General features: G+C 37.7%; 1 protein-coding gene across 1 annotated transcript in view; it reads right to left on the bottom strand.

Annotated features, from left to right (window-relative positions):
- fmnl1b (formin-like 1b) overlaps window positions 1-26,331 on the bottom strand; it is a 49,409-nt gene that overhangs the window by 6,886 nt on the left and 16,192 nt on the right. The window contains exons 4-25 of the mRNA XM_038274167.1: window positions 23,045-23,118; window positions 22,682-22,765; window positions 22,366-22,509; window positions 20,883-20,970; window positions 20,255-20,331; window positions 18,577-18,670; window positions 15,110-15,184; window positions 12,422-12,532; window positions 12,143-12,292; window positions 10,571-10,663; window positions 9,850-10,006; window positions 9,504-9,653; window positions 8,551-8,675; window positions 6,940-7,142; window positions 6,633-6,867; window positions 5,021-5,089; window positions 4,814-4,894; window positions 4,581-4,710; window positions 2,999-3,162; window positions 2,825-2,926; window positions 2,530-2,625; window positions 1,248-1,359 (exon numbers count right to left, since the gene is read on the bottom strand). Coding sequence (XP_038130095.1) covers window positions 1,248-1,359; window positions 2,530-2,625; window positions 2,825-2,926; window positions 2,999-3,162; window positions 4,581-4,710; window positions 4,814-4,894; window positions 5,021-5,089; window positions 6,633-6,867; window positions 6,940-7,142; window positions 8,551-8,675; window positions 9,504-9,653; window positions 9,850-10,006; window positions 10,571-10,663; window positions 12,143-12,292; window positions 12,422-12,532; window positions 15,110-15,184; window positions 18,577-18,670; window positions 20,255-20,331; window positions 20,883-20,970; window positions 22,366-22,509; window positions 22,682-22,765; window positions 23,045-23,118 — 2,614 coding nt within the window. The remainder of the gene's footprint in view (window positions 1-1,247; window positions 1,360-2,529; window positions 2,626-2,824; window positions 2,927-2,998; window positions 3,163-4,580; window positions 4,711-4,813; window positions 4,895-5,020; window positions 5,090-6,632; window positions 6,868-6,939; window positions 7,143-8,550; window positions 8,676-9,503; window positions 9,654-9,849; window positions 10,007-10,570; window positions 10,664-12,142; window positions 12,293-12,421; window positions 12,533-15,109; window positions 15,185-18,576; window positions 18,671-20,254; window positions 20,332-20,882; window positions 20,971-22,365; window positions 22,510-22,681; window positions 22,766-23,044; window positions 23,119-26,331) is intronic.

Raw genomic sequence — 26,331 nt, 5'->3', positions numbered from 1 at the left:
TTAATAATAAAATATAATTTATTATATAATATATTATATTATATATTGCAGAGCTCTGCAACATCAGGATCCTGTCTGATGTCTTTCATAGTGCATTTTTGATGTCATGATCATCTTTCACTCTTCAAACTCTACAAATCCTTCAAAATATTCCTTTTGTGAAAAATGTAAACAGATTTTTTTAGAATAGAGCAAATCTTAATATAGAAAGCATTGTTTAAAGTACTGTGGTTTAGATTTAATCACTTAAGCCTGACCAGAGCCAGCTCAGTCATTAAAAGTAGTGAAAAAGGCCATTATTTTCCATGCTTATCAGATAATACCTTACATCAATGTTGATTATCTAGAGTTGTTGTAAATGTACGCAAAGTATTTTTCAAGTATTTTGTCTAAGACTGGGATGAATCCTTTGATACATTAAATCTTTTTATTTTGTAGTTATTTGTGGATTCAAAAGTAGAACATGTCACCTCCTATTGAGTCTCATTAAATGTTTTTTTGAGGCCTCTGCTAGAAATATTATTTTTCTCCAGTTTACAGAGACTAACTGGGTCTTCTGTCTTTTAGATGAACTGAAGTCTCTGGAGAAAACTGAAAACAAATTCTCCCTTCTTCAGAGCTGCTGAAACTCCTGCCAAGATCTAAAATTCTGCATACGTTTGAACTGAACAGTGACAGTTTTCCACATCAGTGAGGCTTTAAAATGTTTTTGCATTACATTAGTTTTCATCCAGGACATATTCTTCTGTTTATTCAGCTTCTTATCCTGATTAAAAAATAAACAGAAGAGCAGCGCTGAGGGTTTCCCCTCACTGTCAAAGACAGAGTCCCTGACAGGAGGAGAATGTTAGAGCAGCATTAAACTCTAGTCATGTAAAGAGTCTTTAAATTTTTTGTTGTTGTTGTTTTTCCCCCATGAGTTGAAGGAGGAATTGATCTATAGGTATCCCTGCACGTCCTCTCTCTTTTTTGTCTACCAAAGGGAAAGGTTTAATGCAATTATAAAAACGTATCAAATCCGCCTCCGATTTAAGCCTGTTTTGTGATCAACTGGATGGAAATGCGACCAAGGTTCTTGGAAACATTATGTTTATCAGGGTTTTATTGACTAAATAAACTAAAAAGCTGTTGAGGGAAATCATTAAACTTTTAGAACATGCTGGTTGGTAAGCTCTGATGACCGGGAAGCATTGACCTTTTACTCACTGCCGGCAGAGTTAAGACACAGAACTCAGGTTGTTTCTTACCGGTGATGATGTCTTCAATGGCGCCATCTTTCCGCTCCCTTATTAGAGGAGAACCCTGTCTCTTCTTCAGCTCTGCAATCAGATCCATCTGAGGTCTGTACATGTTGGAAACCTGAAAGAAAAAAAATCAGTCTCACATTGAACTTTTATTAAAAAGCATTTCTAAGCATCTTTAAATGAGAAAAAAAAATTTTTGTTTGCAATTCAAGCTAATTAGTGGTTTTATGACAGATAAAAAGCAACATTCCTTATCTTTAATGTATGGCACTCATCCTACAAGCAAATAGCTTCTAGAAAATATGTATTTATCTTTTGTTGTTATTATTTTGTTGTTATTTTAATTTTTTACACTTAAGTTAAACATTAGAACATAAATAAAAGCTTCAAAAATGGGTCCCCAAAAATGGTTGGAAACTTTTTTCTATCATTTCATAAATCATAGTGTGGCAGAGGGAACTGTTTTATTATACCTAAGGATAAATTTGTTTTCAAGTATGTACTATTGTCAGCATTTTTCTAAAACAAAACTAGCTGATTCTTTAAAGCAAAATTTTTGATTAGTTTTTAATTAATTTTCAAACATTAAGAGGTATATTGTTTGTGTGATGCCCACAAAGGGTAAATATTGGAATTCAAAGTAGAGCCAGTTTCCAGTTCTGCTGTTTAAGATACTGTATAATACTCTAGGGTTTTTTTAATGTTTTTTTTTAAAACCTAAAGCATTTAAGTGGATAATATCATCATTCAAATACTTGAATATAAAAGTATATAAATATATAAAAACCTCAACTTTTCTAAACAAAAAGAGGTCAAAAAAACACTGTTTCCTATTCATTAATTCACCTTATTTTCTGTGACGCAACCATGCTTAGATATAAATCTCAAATAGGCAGGATATCATATCCAGCTTCTACATACCTGAAATACTGCAGCTGGTAATAATAATAATAATACATTTTATTTGTAATGCGCTTTACATTTAGGAAAAAACCTCAAAGTGCTACAGGTAAAATCATCATAGAAGGGTAAAATCTAAATTTAAAACTAAACATCGCTTTAAAACACTTATGAATAAAATCAATAGCATAATTGTAAAATGTTAAAAATGGTCAGTTCACTACCTTTCCAAAGTGGGTAGAAACGTTGTTTTTTTTCTGCCATTCCTTTATTTTGTCTCTTGTTTCAGTTCAAATGAATAAAATATTCTTAAGTTTCTTTTAATAATATCTAATGAGGGTAATGCATGCTGTAAACCATTAGGTATAAAAAGCTGGGCTGTCACCTTGTTCCTTGAGAGTTCAGGTTTAGGAGGAGCTGACGGGTCATCACCACTTGGCCCGAGTGGTTTCTTTCTGTGCTTGTTTTCCTGCTCTGCTTGCTGCCAGGAAATATTAATATAATATTAATTATATATTAATCAGGCGGAGAACTGCAGATATGCTCACTGTAAATGATGTAAACTTTGTTTTGACCTCCACAGCAGCAGCTTTAATGATCTGACCAATATGTAATATTACACCATAATATGGATATTATAACCTGTTTGTTTAAAATCTGAAGCGAATGAAATCTCTGACCTTGTAAGCTTTGATGAAGCGGAGAAAAACTGTAAAGAACTCTGAGGGTGGAGTCTCCTTTGGATCTTCACCAAAGTACTTCACCACTGATTCGTATGCAGCCTGAAGGCAAAACAAAGAGTAAGGAGCAGAAATTAAAACTGGAACTGTACTGTTTCATTAATATAGACCGACCTGTGCCGTCTTTCCGTCAGTCATCAAAGACTCAAGCAGCGGAGTGTTTTTGTTCAGAAATGTATTCAGAACAGGATTTTCCTCCTCTGCTGAGAACTCGGTCCTGGTCAGCTCCATGCCTTTTTCCAGAGCATTCAGATTCCTCAGGATGTTTTCGAATGAAACTAGCACACAGAAAGAAATGATCCATAATAAAAGCAGGGGTTACCAAGGAATTAAAGAAGTAATTTCTTTTTTTTTTTTTTTTTTTTTCATTTGTTGCACAGTAGACAAGTAATACAGAAACACCTGTTTGGCCAAAGGCTGCAGTGAGGTGGACTAGATCTTTAAGTAAAAGAATGCATCTTCCAAGGAAAGCTTTCCAAGGAAAGCTGTTTACTTTCCACTTTCCAGAGGGAAGGTGGGGCTTGAAACTGGTGCTCAATGCGCCAAACCAAGCATCTTCTCTACTGTTTTATTGAGTTTAAAAGTTGCAGATTTTCTTTTGTTTTCAATGAGCAGCACTGATGGGTGTGTTACATTTCATGATGCCACCTTACAATTTATACAATTGTCATGTTTATCTTGTTGAATTGGCTATGCTATCCCAGCCCCTAAGGCTAAGACAGCCACCATTTCTTCTGCTGTGTTTGCACAGCTCCTTCTGTTCATCATATAAACGGCTGTAGCACCCTGTCAGCACTCATTATCATTAGTTTGAAGCAGAATTTGAAGCAGCCTCAATGATTTGTAATTGTTTTCCTTGATATGTTTTTAATTTTTTATGTACCTATCATTTATTTTAATGTATCTATGTTTAATGTATCTTACGTAACTTTGCTGCCTTTTTTCTTGGTTAAATAAAGGTTAAATAAATAAAAAGTTAACAGAATGGGTTATTTTATTCCAAATACAATAAAAGCCTGAAATGATCTGACAGATAAAACAAAATTTGAGCTAAATGTTCTTGATTTAGTTTATTAAGTAATAAAAATTCCATTTCACTTCAATCAGTTTTAACAGACTCCTGAAATATAATCTAAGAAACAATGACTGTTTAACATTCTATAGTTGTATCACCTTTGATGTAATGTTTTAGTACAAATAATCCCGGTTAGGAAGAATTTGAGGAGGAATCCTTAAAGAAAAAAATCTTCTTGCTAAACTGTAATGAAAGGACAAGTTTTTGTGTTTTTCTATTGTAAATGCATACATCCTGTACCTGAGCATGTAGTTATTCACACACAGAGAATTAAAGCTCTTTGTTTGAGTAACATAGAGGCAAGAGTTAGTTTCTAAAGTCTGGAACATTGAAATTATTCTTTAATCAAAGGAGAGCTTTAAGATATCGTTGTTGAAAATGACTGGTATGTAATTAAAGTTCTGTTTTGGAATGAGCAGTTGATTTGATTCAGATGTGTTTACCTAGAGAAAAATCTAAAATAAGCAGAAAAAGCTGCAAGCATGCAGACTTTGAGGTTTTCTTCCAGTTATATCATACTTTTTTTTCAATTTAAATTGATTCACTGGAATTACCAAAGGTTTCTAAGCAGCTTTGCTGCCATTTGTTGGTTAGACCTGAGTGATTTCTGAGCATCTTTACCAAGTGAAGCCTTTTCCAGGAAGTTTAGCTCTGTGTAGAAGTTTTGCAGCTCTGGGTATTTTTCATGGATGATGCCGACCATAAAGTGCAACAGCGTCTGTCTGCGGTCCGTTGATTTGGTGTCAGTTAGCTTAAAGGAGTAAAAAACATAAAATTTTAAAAATGACTGAATGATGTATAAAAAAAAAATATAGCTCCAGACTTAAACTTGAATCCAGTTTCAGGTTTCTCACCAGGTCTAAACTCTGTAGGTGGAAACCATACGCTGGCCCTCGCTTGCTGCTGTTCATGTAATTTCCAAATGCCAAAACAATCTTTAAACCAGAAAAAAACAAGCATGTTGTCTTACAAATATCACATAGTGGAGAATATATTTTATTATTGCATTGCCTTCTCACTCCTTTAAACATGTTTGTATAAAATTCTTTCAATATATTCACCTCCAAGATTTTTTTTAGTTTTACAGATGATCTGACCGACATCGAAGCGTCAATGATGGCTTTCAGTTGCTGCAAGAAGAGAGAGAAAAAAAAAAAAACGGTTATGGTGTCAGACAAACAAGGAGTTTGGTAGGAGCTAAAACCAAATAGTGAATAAAACACACAGATGCAATGTTTTAAAACTTAAAAGGAGATTTAAAAAAAAAAAACTTTCTATGGTGGTTTAATGTTCTAATGTGTAGAGGTGTTGAAATATTTTTCTGCATGACATATTCTCTCTGTTTTAGAGCATCGCCTTCTGGAATAAAATTGTGAAATGATGGACACAGCTTCTCATTTTCGATTGCTGAGAGAAAAAATTAAGCTTTCATTAATTCTGTTTATTACAATTGAATCATAAAGATGCTGTTAATTTTTTGTTTTTCTGTTTTGGAACCCCTGTTGTGTTATAGGAATTTTAGTAGAGTGACCACTGTAGGGAAGATGCTCTACAGATTTAGGTAAAGTGGCTCTAATTGTTATCCACTGTCTTACCAAGACCTTAAACAGCTTTCTAACCCTTTCTATAATGATATTGACTTCTTTATTTCCCCTAGGAGCTCCATGAAGTTTGAAAGGGTTTCTTATAGCTGTTTGGGAGATTGTTGAGTCTAGAGGTCGGGTTAAGGATAATGAATTAGAAATTATTTACTAAGGAGGGATATCTAGTTTCTCAAAGGGTCAACATGGATTCAATAGCAGTAAAAATAGCAAAACAAAAACTTCTCTTTGCATTTAATCTGGTCATTTTAATTGGATACTAAAATTAAAGAAGGTATACCTATAAATACATTTTAAGTGGACTATTTAAAATGGTGATAACTGCAGGCATACACACACATTCTGGTCTTGGTATTTGTAATGAGGACCAAATATTGACTCAGTTTGCCTTCTATTGTTTTTTTAGTCCCTTTCAACCCTTTTCTATGCCCTACCTGACAGTTACCTAACCACTACCAGTGCAAACCTAACCCTACTATTAGGAATGCACGCCTTAGTCCTAAGCTTAATCTTTAGCATATAGGGAAGTTAAAATGTCCTCACTTTGGTCCTCAATTTATCAGTGGAATTGGAAAAATTGTCCTCACTCTGATCCCAAAACAAGAGCACACACCTTGGTGCTGTCCAAACCTGCTTGCAAACATGTTGCCCTAATTTGAAAGTTTCAAATGATGTGCAGTAGACCTTTAGTGGTCTATCTAGTCTGGATGAAAGCCTGGTCATGGAGCCATGTATGAGTCTTAAAGGATCTGTAAAACCATGCTTTGGAGCAAAGCTCTTCCAACAAGGAGTGTGTTACACTGTAATATATCTTCTTTTTGGAACAGTTGTTGATATAAAATAACATTGAGCTGGTGTTGGGTCACATAACCAAGTGAACATCACATTACCTCCTGAAACATAAACAGGAACTAGCTGGAAATAAATATCGGCTGTTAATATCAGCCCATTTAGTTATCAGACCAACTGTGGTATAGAATGACCAAAATACCAATGATACCAATGTTAATCCCGATATATGTTTATTGTGAGTCTGTACAATCTGAAGCAGGTCTATATCATATATACTCACAGGCTGGATGTTTTGGACGCTCTCTGGGAAGTTTCCCATGAAGGTGAGTGTGCTGATCCTCTGGGAGAGCCTCGGGATCTTGCCAAAGCGCACCAAGAAGCGATCCTCTTCGCTGAGCTCATCTATTGACCTGCCTTCGCTCTCATAAGTTTCAATGAGCTTCATCTCGTACTGAGTGGGAATAAAACGTTCAAGCAGCTCCAGGAAGTCTAGACTCAGAGCTTGCTGGTTGTACCTGTAAAGGCAACACTTCTTTGAAATTACATGTTGCAGCTTTCAGCTAAGGGTTTCAAAGTTCACAACATACGTCTCTATGGCGTTACAGATGTCTGATGCAGCCACAGATTCTTTTCGCAGAGTGATGGCCAGGTTTTTGGCTCTGTTGGGCTCCATTACAGATACTCTACTGGGGGTCTTCTGGGTCATTTTCTTCTTCAGGGTGCATAGATCTACAGGAGGGGACTGAGCTTTGGTCTTAAACTGCTCCTCAAAAGCTTCCATGTCCAGCTCCTGAAACAGAAACAAAAGAGCTAAGAGCAGAATCACTGGAGTGTAAACAGATGCTAGAAACTGTTGCTTATTATTTGGCAGGTATTTAAAGCCTGCGCAAGAGCTTTAGTTCATAAATGGAAAAAATAGAGGTATAAAATTATCTGGTTGCTTTTACATTTTACATTGTTACTTGTATCGATGATAACTTTGCAGTATATCAGTTAAATCCATTTACATAATTCAGTGAAAGTGTAAAATAAATATAATGATTTAACTAGGTGAGGTACTTGATCCAACTAAGCATTTGCACAATTTTTTGAACAAAATTAAGAAGGTAAAATAATGTAGATTTGTGTTTGAAAACAGAGTTTACAGTTTGATTAAATGTTATTTTCTACATCCTGTAAGTTGAGAGAAAAGCTGGATAATACACCTTGGAATAAATAAACAAGGAACAGAACCCAACCACTACCTTCTTGTGCCACTGCTTCAACAGATGATATCAGAGACTATGTTTTGGGGGGGCTTAAATGCACCTGTAGGGCCTCTCAGGGTAAAAAGTCTCTGCATGTATGTTTCCAAAAGCTCTTATGATGGCGATAAAATTGAGGCATAAGACGTCAGCTGGAACTTCACCCTGGAGACAAGCCTGGGGTTTATCAGTGAGGATCTGGTGGTTGGGTGCCTCCTCATGGGATCAACCCAGGCCAAGCCCAAAAGAGTCACCCTAGACAGTGGGCCCACCTCCTGCGGGGTGAGCTTCTACAGTATCTGATTCCAAGGGAGGCTGGGTATATTTAGTATGGGTGGAAAATGTTTTATGTGACCACCCACAGCTGTGGCCTTAAGATCTGCAGGGCCTCTTGTGGCGAAAACCACACTGGCAGCGAAGCATGGTTAGATTGCTTTTAGAAGACACCATGGAGAAAGACTGTTGGTCAGCCTCAAAGCAGTTCTGATACAGTCTGCCACCTCTGAAAGTGGAAGCAGTGCTTTTATTACGCAGTTTTTGGTTAGAGAAATCTCTATCATGACCAAAAGAATGAAATCCTGATACAAGTGGCTAAAAAGAGCTTTCTCTGCAGGGTAACCAGGCACTCTCTAAGAGATAAGATGAGATGCTCAGCCGTCTGTGAGAGGCTGAGAGGAGAGCCTCCTCATTGAAAGGAAATCTTTTTGCCACTTGGACATATCCCTCTGAAGGTGTTCCAGGCACGTCCGACCCGGAAGAGGCCCAGGGCATGACCCAGGATACTCTGAAGGGACTATATTTATTGGCTTGCCCAGAAAGACCTCAGGCTTCCCCTAGTGGAACTAGAGGAGGTATGTGCGGACAGGGAAGACTAGGAAAAACCACCGAGACTGCTGACTCAGCAACCCAATCCCTGACAAGCAAAGGATGAAGAGTACAAAGAACAAATCAAACCTGTAAGACATGTTGGTCATCCAACTCGCTGAAAATGGTTCCCTCCACCTCGTCTGATTTCAGAGCATCCCAGTTAAACAGCGGCATGCGGTATTTGGTCTGAATAGGCTTCTTCTCTTTAATGCCTGAAGGGGAATTAAAGAAAGTGTTAAGATTTTCAGATGGTCTTATTGCATACTATGTCACTGAGGGTTTCATAATGGGAAGAAAACCTTAACAAACTTATCAACTAGAGGTGGATGGTTGCTTCTTTTGGCTTCAGACTTTTAAGGCTTTCTGCCGCTCAGTTTCAACTTTCCCATAATGCTTTAAAGCAGACATCCCCAAAGTTGGTCCTTGATGACCCCTGTCCTGCAGGTTTTAGAGGTTTCCTTGCTCCAGCAGAGCTGATTTTAATCTAAAGCTGATTAACAGGCTTTTGCTCAACTGCAATCATCATAATCAGCTGAGCTAAAGCAGGGAAACCTCTAAAACCCACAGGACAGCGGCCCTCGAGGACTGACTTCGGGGATGCCTGCTTTAAAGCATGCAAATTACTGAACTTAAACAGCTTGTTAGTTTAACCATTCCCCTAATGTGATATTTGTCAGTAGCTTGTTTCCAAATCCAATTATTCTTCAGAAAACAGCCTGCAGATTTAAACAGCAAACTGGATAGGATCTTGGATTTTGCTTCTTTTGAAGGATGATGCACTCCCTAATGAGTGAGATGTCTAGAAAAGTTAGACAGGGCAAATTCATCTTCCAACTCTCTGGTCCCCTTAGAGAGCAATAATCCTTGAAAAGCTAGACAGAGCATGAAGGAATTCCCACAAAATTTTTATGTTAAAATTAATTAAGATTAATTTTTTTCTGGGTTCTTACTTCCAGAATTCAATTACCTTTTTTTTAATTAAACCAATAATCTTTATTCTGAATTTGATTATAGCTTTTTTTCTGTTCTGGTGAAATCACCTGAGCCTCCCTCCATATCTCCGGGAGGTTGTGGGGGAGCTCCTGGTGGTGGGGGAGGAGGTGGAGGTGGAGGAGGTATCAACTTCATTGAAGCTTGGTTTGGAGCTTGTGAGGAGATAAGCGCAGCATCTACTTCATCCATCACAGTGTCTGCAAAGATCAATCAGATGACGAATGGAACTCACATTGTGCATTTTCATTTGCCTTAGAATAAAATCCTGACATGCTGTTTAAATGGTTTTAGCTCTGAAGAGAGAGACATATTCTGATTGGAACTCTCCATTAGACCCTAATCAGAATATTAAATAAGACAGGCAATTATTTAGACCAATATTTGTGTGCTGACCTCCTTGTCCCCCCTGCTGGACCACCTGTAGAACTAGACATCCAGATGTGGAGCGTTCCACCCGGAGGATCCCCTGCTCCACCAGAGCCTGAACTCTGAGCTCCAGCTCCTTTAGCTCTTCAGAGGATCCGTTTCCTTCATGTTCATTATCCAGCTGCTAATGCAAAATAAATAGGATTGAATCAACTGGAGAGTGAACCACTCAGAGCTTGGAGACATAAAGAGATACTCAATAAATATGCTGATCCCTCAAGTACCCATTTGGTAGAGCCAACATGTCAGCTGCTAACTGGCTACCCTGCAACTTTTTACTGTTTATAAACTGTCATGATCTTGGCACTGATGACTGCCTGGATAATTAATTTCACTCACCTGCCTAACTCCGCCCAGTTTCTCATCATCGCTCATCTGTGTCACCTGCTCTAGTCTCTATTTAACCTGCCAGCTTCCAGTCATCAGAGCCAGATCCTACTCAAGCCAGTGGTGAGAGTGATTGAGCGTTACCTTAGTGTTTCTGATTCCTGACCTGTTCTGCATCTCAACCACTGAGCCTGCCTGTTTCAGTCTGATCTGTTTGCCTGACCTGTCTTTCGACTTCTGCTGGATTCTGCCTGTTTGCTGAACTTGGACTGCTTCCTAACACCATTCTGAATTTCCCTCCGGGACCTCTTGGATTTCTGTTCTCCTGGTTCTGAATCCTCTGAAAACTGGTGCAGTGTACCTTAAAGGGTTCCACCTCTTTGCCAGAGTGAATGAGCTTTTTCTCCAGCTCCGAGATCTTCTCCATTTCAGTCTCCTGAAGCTTGGAGTTTAGCTGATACACAGAGGGTAAAGCTTTAATTGATGAGGGAAAGGTTTCATATTTCTGCTTCTTGACAAGAAGCAACTGAGATGAAACCAGACTCAAATTAATCTGGCAGAAATATAGCCCGATGACACACTGATGAGTTTATCTACCTGTGAACTTTTCCTTATTTTCATTTTATTCTTATACCCCTATGCAGATGTTTAGGTAAGTTCTGTTATCAAGACATAAAAGACAAAAGTCTTTCTCTGAACTGACAGAAAGTGAGAACAATTAGAAACTAGAACAGTTTTTTAATACAAAACCTCCAGCTTCACCAGTCATACGCATTCACAGGATGTGCATACACTATAGTACCAAAGGTATTTGCTCACTGATCCAAATTATTTGAATCCTGTGTTTCAATCACTTCCATGGCCACAGATTTATAAAGTTAAGCACCTAGGCATGCAGACTGTTTTTACAAACATTTGTGAAAGAATGAGTCATTCTCAGGAGCTTAGTGAATTCCAACTTTGATACATTGCCACCTGTGCAACAAATCCAGTCGGGAAATTTCCTTACTCCTAAATATTTCACAGTATATTGTCAGCTGCAACATTAGACAATTAAAGTGTTTGGCAACAACATCAACTCAGCCCAAAAGGGGTTGGCCATGTAAGCTGAAGGAGCAGGGTCAGCGGATGCTGAAGCACAAACTGTATCACTACACCCCTTCAAAGTTCATGCCGCCTTCAGATTAGCTTCAGAACAGTTTGCAGAGAGCTTCATGGAACATGTAGCTGCATCCAAGGAATGCATCACCAAGAGCAATGCAAAGCGTTGGACGCAATGGTGTAAAGCACACTGCCACTGGACTTCAGAGCACTGGAGACGTGCTGTCTGGAGTGATGAATCAAGCTTCTCCATCCGGAAATCTGATGGACGAGAGAGGGTTTGGTGGTTGCCATGAAAATGGTACTTGTGTGTGACTGAATTTAGCCAAGTCTAAAGTTTGGAGGTGGGATTATGGCATGGGTTTGTTTTGGGTTTGTTTTACAGGAACCTGACTTGGCCCCTTAGCTCCAGTTAAAAGAAAACTATGAATTCTTTAGCATACAAAGACATGTTGGACAATTCCAAATTTGGAGATGCCCTATTCCTCTTCCAATATGTCCGTGCACCAGAGCACAAAGCAAGGTCCATAAAGACATGGGCAGTAGAGTGTGGTGTGCATGAACTTGACTAGCCTGCACAGAGTTATAACCTCAACCTGTCAGAACACCTTTGGGATCTGTCCCAATCAGTGTGTAACCTTACAAATGCACGTCTGTAATTATGCAAAGGCCGGGCTGATATAATATTGAACCCCTATGGACTATCATAGCATATATGACTAGAAAATAATAGATTGTCATACAGCGATCAGCTCTGCGCTATAGAATAAAAAAACATCCTTAAACTGAGAGTGTATCACTGTCCTTTAAAGAGAAGTTGCTGTTCAGTCACCTGTGTGTTGAGCCCCTGCAGCTGATCTATGTGCTCCAGCAGGCTGTTCTTGGCCTGTGCATCCTCCAGCAGAGACGCTATATCAAAAATGTTATCAAGATAGGCTTGGATCTGGAACAGCAGCCTGTCGCTCTCTGTAAACTTCAGTTGCTGCAACAGAAAGTTTTCTCCAGGTTTAATTGGAATATTTTCACTGGGGAACATTGATGTAGGCTGCTGAGAATGAAAATTCAACTTTAGAAGTAAGAATTAGATTAGGAATTGGAAGATTAAACTTGCCTCTAGGTAGTCATCCAGGCCATGCTGAGTAAATTCATACTGAAGGTAGACCCTGAAGTTCATGTTTTCCACAGAATGGACCACAATGTTGATGAACTGCATACATGCCACCTGGTAGATAGACAGTATACAGGGTTCTGATACATAAAAAAAAAAATATCTTCCATAAATGGAAGATTTTTCAAGCATTTTTTAAGGTCTATATTGATAATGAACTGTCAGTAATGTAGTCAGTGAGAATGTAAATGACAACGTTAACCCTATGGAGAACTTTAAACTTAAAGTTGCTATTTGCACACATTTTGTCCAGTAATAAGATACTAATTTCATGTTAAATTCATTAAGGTGTTATTTAATTTCCTTATATAGAAAATTCTTTGAATATTTTCCCCTAACTAACAGACTGGTGCTTTGTAAAGGGCCGGTTATACACCTGCAGTAGTGTGTCGCAGTGAGCTTCTCACAGGTATTTTTGGTTTATGTCCAATATATGCGCTATGTTATACCATGCCACTACGCAAGGGGGACAATCATGAACTAGCTATGGGTCGGGATACGGCCGAGGCGTTGAGGAAGTGGGGTTACGTTTTTGCGAAACAGAGGGACAATGAGGGTGAAAATAGTGGGGATCCTGGTGGAAAAGGGTACCAGAGTTCTCGTGCACCTTGCTCTTCTAGCTGGTCCATTTTCACAAGTTGTTTTCCACAATGGCGGTCATACAAACAAAACAAGTCGGTAAGGTACCAAACAGAAAACAAACATAGTGTAGAGTGGATGTAGATTTGACCAATCAGAGGCCTCCTGTCTGCAGCACTGTCTGCGGTCACTTAGGATTTTGGAGAGGTGCACCAGAGTGTTTGCGGAAGGGGTGGGGGCACATTTGCTTTCACAGCGACACACACACAGACGACCTGGTTTCTGAGTATAAATCAACCTTAAGTCTACATATAGGTGCACACAACAACCTTGTGAGAAAATGGTGCTGGCAGCGGTTGACGCGCTTGCAAAGGCTGTGAACCAGCAGGACCGTTAGCTGCCATATGCTGGGTATGATTGAAAGCAGTCTGGCTTCGGTGGTTGAACTCAAAGGTGAAATGGGATAATATCTTGGATTTCCATGCTCACTTCAAGGCGGAAAAGCCCATCAAATACGGAATATTGGATTCACCATGTGGAGCCAGCAAGAAAAGACTTGAAGGCTGACGGAAAATTCCTTCTCAGCCTGCTCTCAAAACAATGCGCTATTTTAGATTCGGACTCCCACTTATCAAACCTCCCCTGGATGTTATGGCAGAAGGGCCCAGAGCTGTAAATCGCTTCCCCTGCCGGAAATGGCTTTCAGGTCATGCCGATGAACATCTGTTCAGTTAATTTATTACAATCTTATTTTTTACTTAATTTATTAGATTGTATGCTAGTTTGGCCATGGGGACCTAAATATGCAAATAAGAGCAGATGATTGAGAATAGCTGCAATACACTATAGTTCATGTGAGCAAAGACGGCAAAGTTAAGCTAATTTAATTAAAATTGTGAGGTTGCAAATTTAAGTAATTAGCCTTCAAACTGACACATGGCAGTGTAAAATTGATATATTTAATTTCGTGAAAACTTGTTAAGCTTTAAAATTTTGGTAAATTGGTTTGGTTTTAAAGGTAAGATATATATATATATATATATATATATATATATATATATATATATATATATATATATATATATATATATATATATATATATATATATATATATATATATATATATATATATATATATATATATATATATATATATATATATATATTTTTTTTTTTTTTTTTTTTTTTTTTTTTTTTTTTTTTTACCTACTAGGTATGTTTTAATTGTGATCAAACAGAGATAATAATCTATTATGTGGGGCTTGCCTAAAGGTGGTTTCTAAATAAATAGTGAAAACATCATAAAAATTGTTTTGAATTATCTGAAGCTTATTTGTTCCATAAAGGTTTTAGTGGGAAGTGTGCTAAGCAGGGATGTCATTTGGGCACAAAAAGTGATGTGTTTGACCTACTTTTATAATCCAATGGTGGCATACATCTCTATCCATTTTAGCTTTGAAACTGACAACACTTTATAGTAAATGTGGAGCATTTTTAAATTAGGTGTGGCAAAACTTAAATGCTGGTTGTTTAAATTGGATAACAAAAAAATTTGTGTTTAGCCTAACAATCAAAGCTGGAGTTCAAAAAGTTTAACCTAATGTCATTGAACTCAGTTTGGCTTTGGATAATGATGACCTGATGTCTCTCAGTTTGCAATATATCAATTACAAATTTATACTGTAAAATTTTCTTTTTTTTTACCAGAAAGTGCTTAGTTGAAAATATCTGCAAAATTGCATATTTTACCTTTACAATTATTGACATATCATAGTTTCAACTAAAACTATTCCTACACAATCCTTCCATGGAGATGCTTAAATGACCAGTTATAAGACAAAATTTAAGAATTTCCGAAAGGGTAGTTGTTAATTTGATTTTTTTTTTTCATTTAAAAAAATTCATTAATCGGATTAGTTTTATGCCTCACATTTGGAGGCATAAAACACATAATCCCCCTTAAAAAAACAACTTTATTTTAGTCCAGCATGTAATCTTTGGTAGGCTGGTCATATTATGGAGAGGTTTTCTATAAATGTTCTCAGTTTTACCATGAAGTCGATATTGCTTTCCTCTTTGCGAAAATACTCCATGAGCTTCTCGAAGCGCCTTTTCTCCCAACACACCTGAAAAAACAAGAAATCTTAACCAACATAGTCTTTGTTTATTAAGGGCTTGCTGCCCATGAAGTTTTTGGTATCAGTGAACACATGGGGGCAGTGTGCTCCAAGTTCTCTGGTTTCTGTAGAGCTGCGGTTCTCAAAGTGTGTGGCGCGACCCACTGGTGGGGAATTGAGACGTGACAGGTGGGGCGCGCCAAGTTCCGGTGTGTGTGTGTGTGTGTTGTGTGAAATGTAGAACGTGTGAGAGCAAACTGTCCTTATAGCTGTATGTTGCCGCTTTTTAGACCAATCAAACCCACAAAGTAATCATTACTAGCCTACATGCAGTCTAATTAAAAGAACATTAGATATGAGAAACATTTCACCTGGAACTGAAGTGCCAAAATAATGATTGACGTGACGTCGGCATATTATTTGTAATAATGTTGTGTGTTGCCAACTCAGTGACTTTGTCGCTATATTTCAGACCCCTCCAGCGACTCTTTTTCAAAAAAGCGACTAGCGACAAATCTAGCGACTTTTGGAGACTCTTACGTGAAAGCACGTATCATTCCTTTTCTTGTCCTCCAGCGGCAGGTGCTGCCGTGGGGCGCCTCCCCCATCCCCACCCCGTTCTCCCCCGCTATCGCAGGAGTCCCTCTCAGCGCTGCAGTCAGAGACACAGCATGTTTACCCTCAGCGTTCAGACTGCAAATAAAGCGCACATGCGCCGGGATTGACGGCGCAGGTTGATCATAAATAACTGAATTTGAAATATTTTATCTTAAATAAATAACGGCGTTTGATTCACACAGCAGCATGTTAATGTTGTACCGTGATTTGTAGGCTCCTTGGTGGACCACAAGGGAAAAAAAGAAAACGTTTAAAAAAGTTTAAAAAAAGTTGTAACTCCTCCATAGTGTCTCTTTATGGTTCATTTTGCCGGTCACAAACCGGGTAAAGGAGGAGGGTTAGTATTGTAATAAATTAAAACTTAATAAAACAATAATAATAATAATAATAATAATAAACATTAATGGACAGAAAAAAGTAGCTCTATATTATTTGGGTGTTTTTACTCACTTTTTGTCTCTCTCTAACAACGTTATTTCTCCCACTCCCATCTCAGCTGAACATTGAGCATGACTTGAGAGTGGCAGTATCAAGCCTGCAACCCGGTTTTGAGAAACTGTGCAATGCAAAACAGGCTCATTGCAGCCACTAATGCAGGGATAAATAGACCTGTCTTGCCAGATGGATTTCATTTCTTTTCTTTTATTAACAGATTGCAGAGTGGCACTGAAATTTTTTCTATCTTTGAGCTTGATACAAATTTTGACACAGCTGCATTTTTATTTTCTTTATTTTTGAGCTTGCTGTTATTTGATGTAGATAGTTTGTATTTAGATACTACTTGTTACTTCAATAAAATTGGAACATTTTAAGATTGTTGCATATTTCATTAGTATTGTGTTGGGGCGATGGGGACAGGCGGGGCTTGAAAATTCCCCCTTGTCCAAAGTGGGGAATGACAGAAAAAGTTTGAGAACCACTGCTGTAGAGCCACATTGCTTGACACTTTAAAAAAGAAACCACTGTAAAGAGAGGAAGGTTGCTGTTTTACAGCTTGTAAAAACATTCCGTTACAGAAGCAGCTTAGAGTGAAAACACTTCTCAGTTGTTGGGCACATCAAAATGTTTTCTCTATGTAAACATCTCATCAGCCCCTTTTCTGCTCTACTTCTGACTAAACCTCCACAGGCTCAAACTCATGTTCAGTAAATAATGCAGCAGCCCAAACAAAGCTGCTGCTCTGCTGCCGAGCGACATACAAACCGACTCTTGGCCTGCTGCCCATCTGCCTCTACGGTAGAAGATCGGATCCCTCATCATTTCCCTATGACTCACACCCATCTTTCAGCTTCTGTGTCACTGAAACTGAGCAAAACTCTCAGCACCTGTGTGTCATGCTGTCCTCCGCCTTTCTCCATACAAAAACAACACTGTAGATCGAATCTAACTAACATGATTTGCAGAAAAGTAAACAGCATCAGCAGATTTAGCCAGATTTGCTTCCCTGTTTTGCTTGTCCGGGGTTACCCCAGTTTGTTTCACTAGTGGAGATCTCAACCTGAAAGAAGTGAAATGCATTCCTGTGTCACGGTTCACAGGATTAAACATGCAGAGCAGGTTTGTGACAACCAGGAGTAAAAATAAATGCTGCTAGTTCAGGTTTACACTCTTGTCTGTCTGGATTGTTCAGGGTGCTATTAACGACTGCTGCTGCCGAGATAAGGGCAAAGTTTAGAGGCTCTGCAAGTGTTATATGCTCCTTTAGCGAGTTTCACTAGTGGGGATGAGCTGCTGCTATAGATCGGCTCAGATCAGTGTGAGTGGGAATTGTGGAGCAGATAACTGAAAATTAATATGGCAGATTAACAGACTGAAAATAGATAAGGCAAGAATTTCTTTTCAAGCTGCAAATCAAAGAGAAAACATTTGCCTTTTTGATTTCTTAAACCATCTCATTTTAAAAATAAGTTTTAGTAAGTGTCTCATACGAAAACTTTTGGTCAAGTTTTCTCTTCACCATTTAATGGATTTGCTACTTTAACTGTCATATTATGGCCTACAAAATCACAAAGAATATTACTGTTTTTATAGATGTTCAGCAGACAGTCAGAGACATCCAATCATTGCAACCATCAATGTTGGAGAGGCTGGGTTTAAATCAGGAATTGGATAGAAGAAAAAAAAGCTTGATAGAAAAATTGCACAAGCAGCAGGAATAACTGCAGCTTTGATTAGATTGTTAAGGATGGCTCGTTCAAGCATTGGGATGAGATTCATGACTTGGGAAAGGCAGTTGAAACAGCTTTAAGAGAAACAACTCTCACATATGTAGAACAAGGGTGACAAATGTCACAATTTTGTAATAATCCACCTTTTATTCAGACACTGGAACTGCCTTCACCTGGGATACAAAAAGGAAGAATATTTTTCTCGTGATACAAGGTCCTTATTTAAGTAAAGAGTAAAATTTGCATTTCATTAAAGGAACAAGGAAGCAGAGGCTTGAGGAAGAATGACTCAAGCTCAGGTCCATATATATATATACATATATATATATATATATATATACATATATATATATATATATATATATATATATATATATATATATATATATATATATATATATATATATATATATATATATATATATATATATATATATATATATATATATATATCTTTTGCTAAAGGAGAAAAGGAAAAATGAGAAACTGTACTCTTGTCATCCTGAAGTTCTTCTGTCTTCCTTAGGAGTTCTACCTAAAATTTTACTCTTCCACATGGAAGGAATCTCTTCTCTACTGACTGACTGTTGAATGCCTGACTGCCTGTTTTCTGACCTCTTTGAAGTTGTCAAAGGCAGACAGGATGATATCATGGCCTCCTCTCACCAAACACACGGCTGCCAACAGCTCCAGCACCAGAACTTTGGTCCTGAGAAGAGAAAAGATTTATTTACAAAAAAAGGAAGTAATAGATTCATGCAAATACAGATTCTGATGTGGAGTGAGGTGTCATAGGGGACAGATGGACCCAGTATTCAAGGAAAGACAGAGAGTGGGAAAGTTCAAAAAGTTTACTAAATGAAAACAACAGAAAACGCAGAACTGTGGATCTGAGGACTGCAGCGGCTAGAGGGGAGGAGATGGGGCACCACCCAATCACTGACGTTCCGTTTTAAAAGTTCAGTCTACCCTCTTTGAGGAAGGCAGGATCCAGCCGATGGACTGCCAAATGAGCTGCAGAGAGCTGCCCAGAGTGTCCCCGATGTAGCAACCACAGTGAGCAGGCAAGAATTTGATCCAGGTCAGGGAAAACAGATCAGGACAGTTCTGAGATCCAGGAGTCTTTAGTACGACCAGGGGTTCCGACCTGAACAGGAACATACAGATTCAGGGTTCAAGGAACCACAGAGTGTGAAGGGAGGTTTGGAGTTCCATGACTTCTGCAGCAAGATCAGACAGACACCCTCAGATGCCAACAGGCAGGCTCAGCAGTTGAGGGACAGAGACAAGTAATGATACCAGGATAACTGCAAAACTTTAAACTGTACTCCACATAGGAACCAGGATTACGGGACTTTAAACTAGCGTCCCCCTGTCGAGCCAAAACAGGAACAGAGAGCACTAAGTGGGAAAGAGCAAGGATCAGGAGACGACAAGACAAACACTAAAACCCTCTCAACCCTCTGGCCTTCAGAAACGGGGACACAAACCTTGGTATAACAAAAATTACCGAAAAAAAACATAAATTATACAATGATCTGGCCCCAATAGCTTGGCTGAGCTAAATATAAAGCAAAGTTAGGCAGGTGAATGATGAGAACAATTAAGGTCAGCTACAGTATCAGGACAAACCATGGTAGTAGGGCTGTTCAACCAAAACTTCCTTATTCAAAAACTTTAACTTTTAAATCTCTAATTTTAGGTTCAGAGCGGATTATTCTTGTTAATAAGATTTTTTCTAAACTCTTAAAATTATATAACATATAACATCCATCCAGCTGTCTGGATGTTAAACACCAAAACACTGAAGCAGATTAAACCATTCCACAGAGAATATTCCAACTGTGGTCAATTTCAGGAATGAATGACATTTCTTCACCCACTTAGAAGCAGAAGCTTAAAATGTGTTGTTGCTTTGGGTAGTAGGGTAGCCATATTTACAGAAAATTTTGTAACAAAGTTATTTCTTGTAAATTTTTTTGTTAGGGTATTGAAATAAAGAGAGCAACTTTTCAATTTTGGGAAAAATGGTTTGGTTTTCAGGGTCTGTTGTGTAATAACAATAAATAAAAATGTAGGTGCTTCTTATCTTAAACTGAATCTAACAAAGGAAAATGTTGGCAAAAGTGCAGCCAATAAAAGAAATGATTCTTTATGGAGTGATTCATTCTGATGGACTATATTTATCTCTCATGTTTTTTTTTCTTTTGCTATATATATACTGTATATATATATATATATAAATTTTTTTTTTTTTATCGATAATGAAGAATCTTGAGAGTTTTGGTTTAACCTGGGGTTTTTGTCGTTGAGGCTGAGGGTTATCTCGTTGACACAGCTCGGGTGCTTCATCACCTGGTTAAACCCGGACTGTAAGAACAAAGAAATAATTGATTTATTACAAACGTCAACAACCAAACGGCTCAATGATTTACTCAGAAACAAACATTGCTCAGAAAATTAAACTCTTACAAAAAAATGCATTACCAGCTTTTTAGTCAACATGACAAAAAATTTACTTTGGTATATTAAACACTTTTGATTTATGTTACTTCTGCTTCTGTTTTAAGCATTTTGATGTTATCAGTTATATTTGTTCTCTCCAGTAGGTTTTTAAGAACAAGTAAAGCACCTTATAACACAAGATTCAGATAATTTTTGCACAGTTATATTGTTCACTTTAACAAAATTGAAAAAGGACTTAAATGAGGCCAAAGTCTTTCATAACACAAAACAAAAAAATAAGAGGCATGCATGCAACCATAGAGTGATGAGAATTACTGCAGTTTTCTCTAAACCATTTATAGTTTTCTGCGTTCCCTGCATTCATGAACCTTTTTACCGTCACCTTCTCTGCAGTGGGTTGTAAACTGAAAACAAAACAAAAAAACTGCAGAAAATGTCTGAAAGCATCTAAATACCTCATAGTTCATGATGGCACGGAGACACATTATGCACAGATGAATATCATCCTTCTGACCAATGACACGTGATCCCCTCTGACCTCTTCTGTTGAAAAATAATGAATCCATCAAAAGGAGCAGTGTATGCCGTAACAATCAATATACTGTTGTTAAAAAAATTATTTCACAGCTACAAATAAACATTTTCTCTCCCAATGTAATAATTGTATAGTTAAATCTATTGCATCAAACTATGGAAAAATTCATATTATTGGTCACTCCTACAAACGCCTTCAAACTTAATATTTCAAACCTGCATAGTTAGGCTTATTATCCTTTTAAGAAGTGTAAAAAAATCAATACACAATTTTCTATAAATGAGGAATATGTTCCTGAATTATCTGGAATATACATAGAGACACATAAATACTTTGCATATCAGATAATGTCAGCCTACACTTTCTGAACATCCGGTTCAGACATTTTTAAGATTTTAACATACATTCTGTTCAACAGAAAGAAAAACAACACCTTGATTTTCAATATGAAAAGAATGCAGTGAGCTATTTACAGAGTGTTCTATGATTAGTAGAAGATAGGGCGGCTTTAGAAATGCACCTCTCTGCTGTTACTGACTCATGTGGGGAGTTATGGGAACATAAAGCCTACATTCCATATTCAATCTAGATGCCCAAGGTCTTGTCAGCTTGGAAACAGAAACAATTTGCCTTAACAGTGACAGGATTAGAATTCTATGTCAAATCTCAGTAAAAACCAGGAGAAGATATAAAAGTGATCCACAGAAATCTAAACCAAGGCTTTTAAGTATTAGTCTACACCCAACTCAGTTCCTGAACGTCAAAAAGTAACTTAAATAATTCCCAGCATTTCAGAGATACCCCAGAGATCCTAATCGGCCAATTTCCTGTGTATTTACTATAGATTCATACTCAGTACAGCATTTACTAACTAAATCTGTTTTTTATATCTCTAATAATCAGTAAAATTAATCAGCTTAATTTTTTTGTCTGTCTGTAAATAATCAATATTATGATGTTTTTGGATACATTTTTGCCTCAATCAATGAATTGGGGCAATTCTGCCATGCTGCCAAGTTTGTGCTGGTTTTTAAAACTGCAACCACAATTTTAACAAGAGGAACAATTATTTGTCAGAAAAAAAAGACCAGAATTATTAGAAACTAAAAAGATGTGTTCTCTGAGAAACGTTCAAGGGCTTTGATATCTATGGGACCTTTAAAATATTTATTCTAGACCCAATTATCCACACCTATTTTCTCATCTATGTCTTCAATAACTTTGCTTTGTGAACCACTGGTGTTGGAACAACAAGAATCAATCGTCACAGAAAAAGCTGAAAGCAAAAATGTGTCTTAAATATTGATGTCCTGATTCCAGCATAAATCCTGCAGGACATTAGACAATATTCATGACATAGTTTCTTTGACATCCCATCATCAACACTCGAGAATGTTCCATACTTGATTGTAATCCCCTTGGTAAGCTTTGCGCCCTGGTTGGCCTGAGGGTTGCTGGGATTCATGCACAGATCTTCCATCGACTTGTCTATAGGCTTGCTTTTATCTGAGGGCAGCATCCCGTTTTCAGAAGTCTCTGTGTCAGACCTGGGAGTCATCAAAGAGAGACATATTGGTGCCCATCTGAGCTAACATTTCCTTTGTTTAAACCATTCTAAATGAAGCAGGAATGTAAACAACATAAACAAGTTTCATATAAATTGTGATATCTGTATAGTACATAAAAAATAAATAAATCATATCTTAAGTTAATGCTTACGTTACAGCGCTTTGAGCAACAGACAGATAATTAACCAGAACATTCAACCCCTGATTCTCCTCATTCAGGAACTCCTGAGCCCAACTGTAAGAAAAAGCAGAACTCAGAAAAAAAGTTATGAAAGTTTTATCTGTAGCACCGCTTTAACAAAAAGGCTCTTTTTCTTTCTACGTGCAGCTCCAGAGCTCTAAATGCTTTCCTAGCTCTTTAAGATTTTTACCAATCTCGTTTAAAGAAAGCATACAAACATTTGCAGAACAAAGAAATTGTGTCTATTTTTCTCATTATTTCAAATCCATCAGTGTCTTCTTTTCTCTATCTACATTCTTTGATGTTGAACCCTGTTTAGTGCAGAAGACTCACCCAATGTGATTGGTCCTCAGGGAAATCTCCAGCTCTCTGAGGACCTGAGTCATTTCTTGAACATGTCTCTTAAACTGATGAAAAATATAAAAATTATTAAGAGGCCTTTCATTAAGTAATTATTCATCATATATTAAATCTGAGGAGGAAATAAAAGAACTGAGTAGGATATCCTTCAAAGAAAAGTAACTGTCTATATCACACAGATAGAAAAAAAATATTTGGAACTTAAATACAAGCATATTATTGCAGATTTTTAAGCTTCACTATGCCTGTTTTTATTAAAGCAACACGCTAAGCCACCAGGAAGCGTCTAACCTGTAACTTCCAGGTTTAGCACCCCAAAATGCAACAGTCTCCGTCTGTGTTTTGGAACTGATAGCTACAAAGGAAAATACTGAAGGCCATGCATGAAATACCTATTCATTCCCAAAATACTCATTTGTGCTTAAGAAATATTAATTTGTGGCCAAGAAATACTAATTTGTGCGCAAACTTGTTCTCCCAATCAACTTATTTTTTTCTCTAGAACATAAGGGTAAGCAAAAAATACTAAAACATAATCCTCCTACAGCGCACCTTCTGGAACAGAGGAAGAAACCAACATGATAGACAAGGAAAGTGTGATGGAGTTTTATTTCAGGCATAGGATAAACTATAAAAAGATTCTGATCTCTCATTAGTGCGACATTTAAATGAAATAATAACAGCCTGGTATGAATCGTGACCAGGTTTACCGATGTGTGCGGGACTGGGCTATAAGGTAACACCAGCTGCTGTCCAATTTATTTGTCCATTAGCTCAAGGACCAATTGAAAGAGGAAATGCTGCTAATTTGTTTATGTGATAAGTGTGGAGTGATCCAATTAAGCACCAAGTGCATTCATTACTTTTCTCTTTGTATTATGCACATCTTATAGGCAGCCGTAATTTGTAACGGTGTGGCAGTTATGATCTATATGTGGAGAAGATGCAGGCAGAGGAGAAAGAGCAGAAGAGGATCTTCTCTTTTATGAACAGCTTTAAAATGACTAAGAAAAAAAATCCTATGACCTATCACCTAAGATAACTTGGGGCCTCAAACACCACAGAGTGACTTTTAGATCATTTTCTGGAGCTGAGTTTCATCAAACCTTATGTGGTCAGACTCATTTTCATCTGCAGCAACGATTTACGTATTCAGGGCTAGTTATGCTGCATCATCATGTATGATCAAGCTATCTATCGGTTTGTTTCTGTTCTCCTTCTCCTTCTCTTCTTAATGTTACAGTTTAAAACCTTCATAATTCCCAGCAGTGGTGATTTCTGGTCTGACCTGACCGGAGATCATTTCTCTTCTGTAACTTGGTTGGCAGGGAGCCTCAAAACACATATATCTACACATGGTTAAGGCAGACTCATTCTGTGAGTGCAGATGCTTTGTTTGTGGTCTGGACGGACATATATAGACTGCATTCTGCTCTACCTTTAACCCACCAGCGGTAGGCTATAACTGTGAATCTATAGGCTCACCCCTTAAAGTTCTGGGCCTCACTGGTTTCTATAGCTGAAAAAAAGGTGATTTGGTTCTCCATAAACCAGTAGTCAGTAAAACAAGCAGCATATTAGCAGGTATTTGTGAAATAAAATTTACAACAATCAGTGCTGTGCTGCATTAAGGATGAGCATAGATGGTAACATGTACAGTATGACTTTAGACACTAAAAGATTGAGCTATAAAAAGGGAGGTAACGCTAAACCCCAACAATTTTTTTGACACTGCAAAAATGCTCTTATAATGGCCACATAAAGTACTAATTTAGTAACAGATCCAACCCTACTAAGTTAGATAGATAGGTGATTTTATGAGAAGAGCAGCCAGCATGGAGCATCAATGCATGCAAAGCACTATTGACTGACCTTAAAAACCATTAAACCATCTCAAATTATGCTAATTCTCAGCTTATAGTTGTAGTTCTCATGCACTTCCTTTCTGACAGTTTCAGTATTTCGAGTGAAAATGGAAAAAAAAGTAAGAAAGAAAACTTACTTTGAAGTCGACTGAATTGCAGTTGTTTTAATTGAATGCAATTAGAACAAAAAATAAACCGCATTGTCTAATTAGTCGGCTAATTAGCTGACTAATTAGCTGTTTTTTTATTAAAACTACTGCGGCACAGATAAACAAAGGTATTTATTTTTATCAGGCTTGACTGAAACCATATATTCAAGTTGAAATTGACCCAAAATACCCAAATACAGAGGTAAACAGGGGCAAAAATACAAAAATATAAAATACTGATAAAACCAAAAGGGAAAATACAAAAGGGAAGCAAGGAGACGATGGAGCAGCAAAACAACAACAAGAAACCAGCACAGAGTGACTGCAGAGGTGGTGTATATATGGAAAACAGAACAAAGGGTGGGCTTATGAGCAATGGGTAGAACTAACTAGAAGGGAGCTAAAGGGAAAGGAAACAAACGCAAAGGGGCAATAGAAAGTGACCCAAGAACTAAATACTGCTAGTGAGCAAATACAAATACAAAGAAGCTAAAAATAAACAGAGAGCAGAACCCTGACATTAAAGGCATAGTACACCCAAAACATGATTAGCCTTCATTTTCTACTCACCCCCATGCTGAACAACACCCTGGAGTACTTTTTTGATATCTCAAATGCATCTGGAGATCTGGGAGGCTTCTTGCTGTCTGCTGACATTCAAATAATGGAGGTCTATGGTGCCCGAGACAGAAAGGTCCATAAAAGTCCACAAAAAACGTGTCAATATTCCTCCATACTGGTCGTCCAATGTATTCCAAGTGTCCTGAGTGGGTAGCATCCAGAATTTACTCGAAACGAAGTCATTTAGAATGTTTTTAGAGCATAAACAGTAGTGTATAGGATTTCCTGAAAGCGCGCACATGCGCGATCACGATGCTACGGAAGCCGGCAGACCAAACCAGATGAAAGTGCGCATTCAGCGTCTGCTCTTCCAATAATGCAAGCGTAGAAGAAGAAATGTGCCGTTTACCTGTACAAAGAAAGAAACAACGAAAGAAAAATGTCTGAGGACTTCAGTGTTGAGGAAGAGCATGAGTTCTTTGCCGAGCTGAATGCGCTGGTTTGGTCTGCCGGCTTCCGTAGCGTCGTGATCGCGCATGTGCGCGCTTTCAGGAAATCCTATACACTACTGTTTATGCTCTAAAAACATTCTAAATGACTTCGTTTCGAGTAAATTCTGGATGCTACCCACTCAGGAAACTTGGAATACATTGGACGAGCAGTATGGTGGAATATTGAAACGTTT

Source organism: Cyprinodon tularosa, unplaced genomic scaffold (genome assembly GCF_016077235.1).
Source record: "Cyprinodon tularosa strain WSP-4 unplaced genomic scaffold, ASM1607723v1 ctg90, whole genome shotgun sequence".
Classification (NCBI taxonomy): Eukaryota; Metazoa; Chordata; class Actinopteri; order Cyprinodontiformes; family Cyprinodontidae; genus Cyprinodon; species Cyprinodon tularosa.
This window is presented reverse-complemented; position numbering and strand designations above follow the sequence as displayed.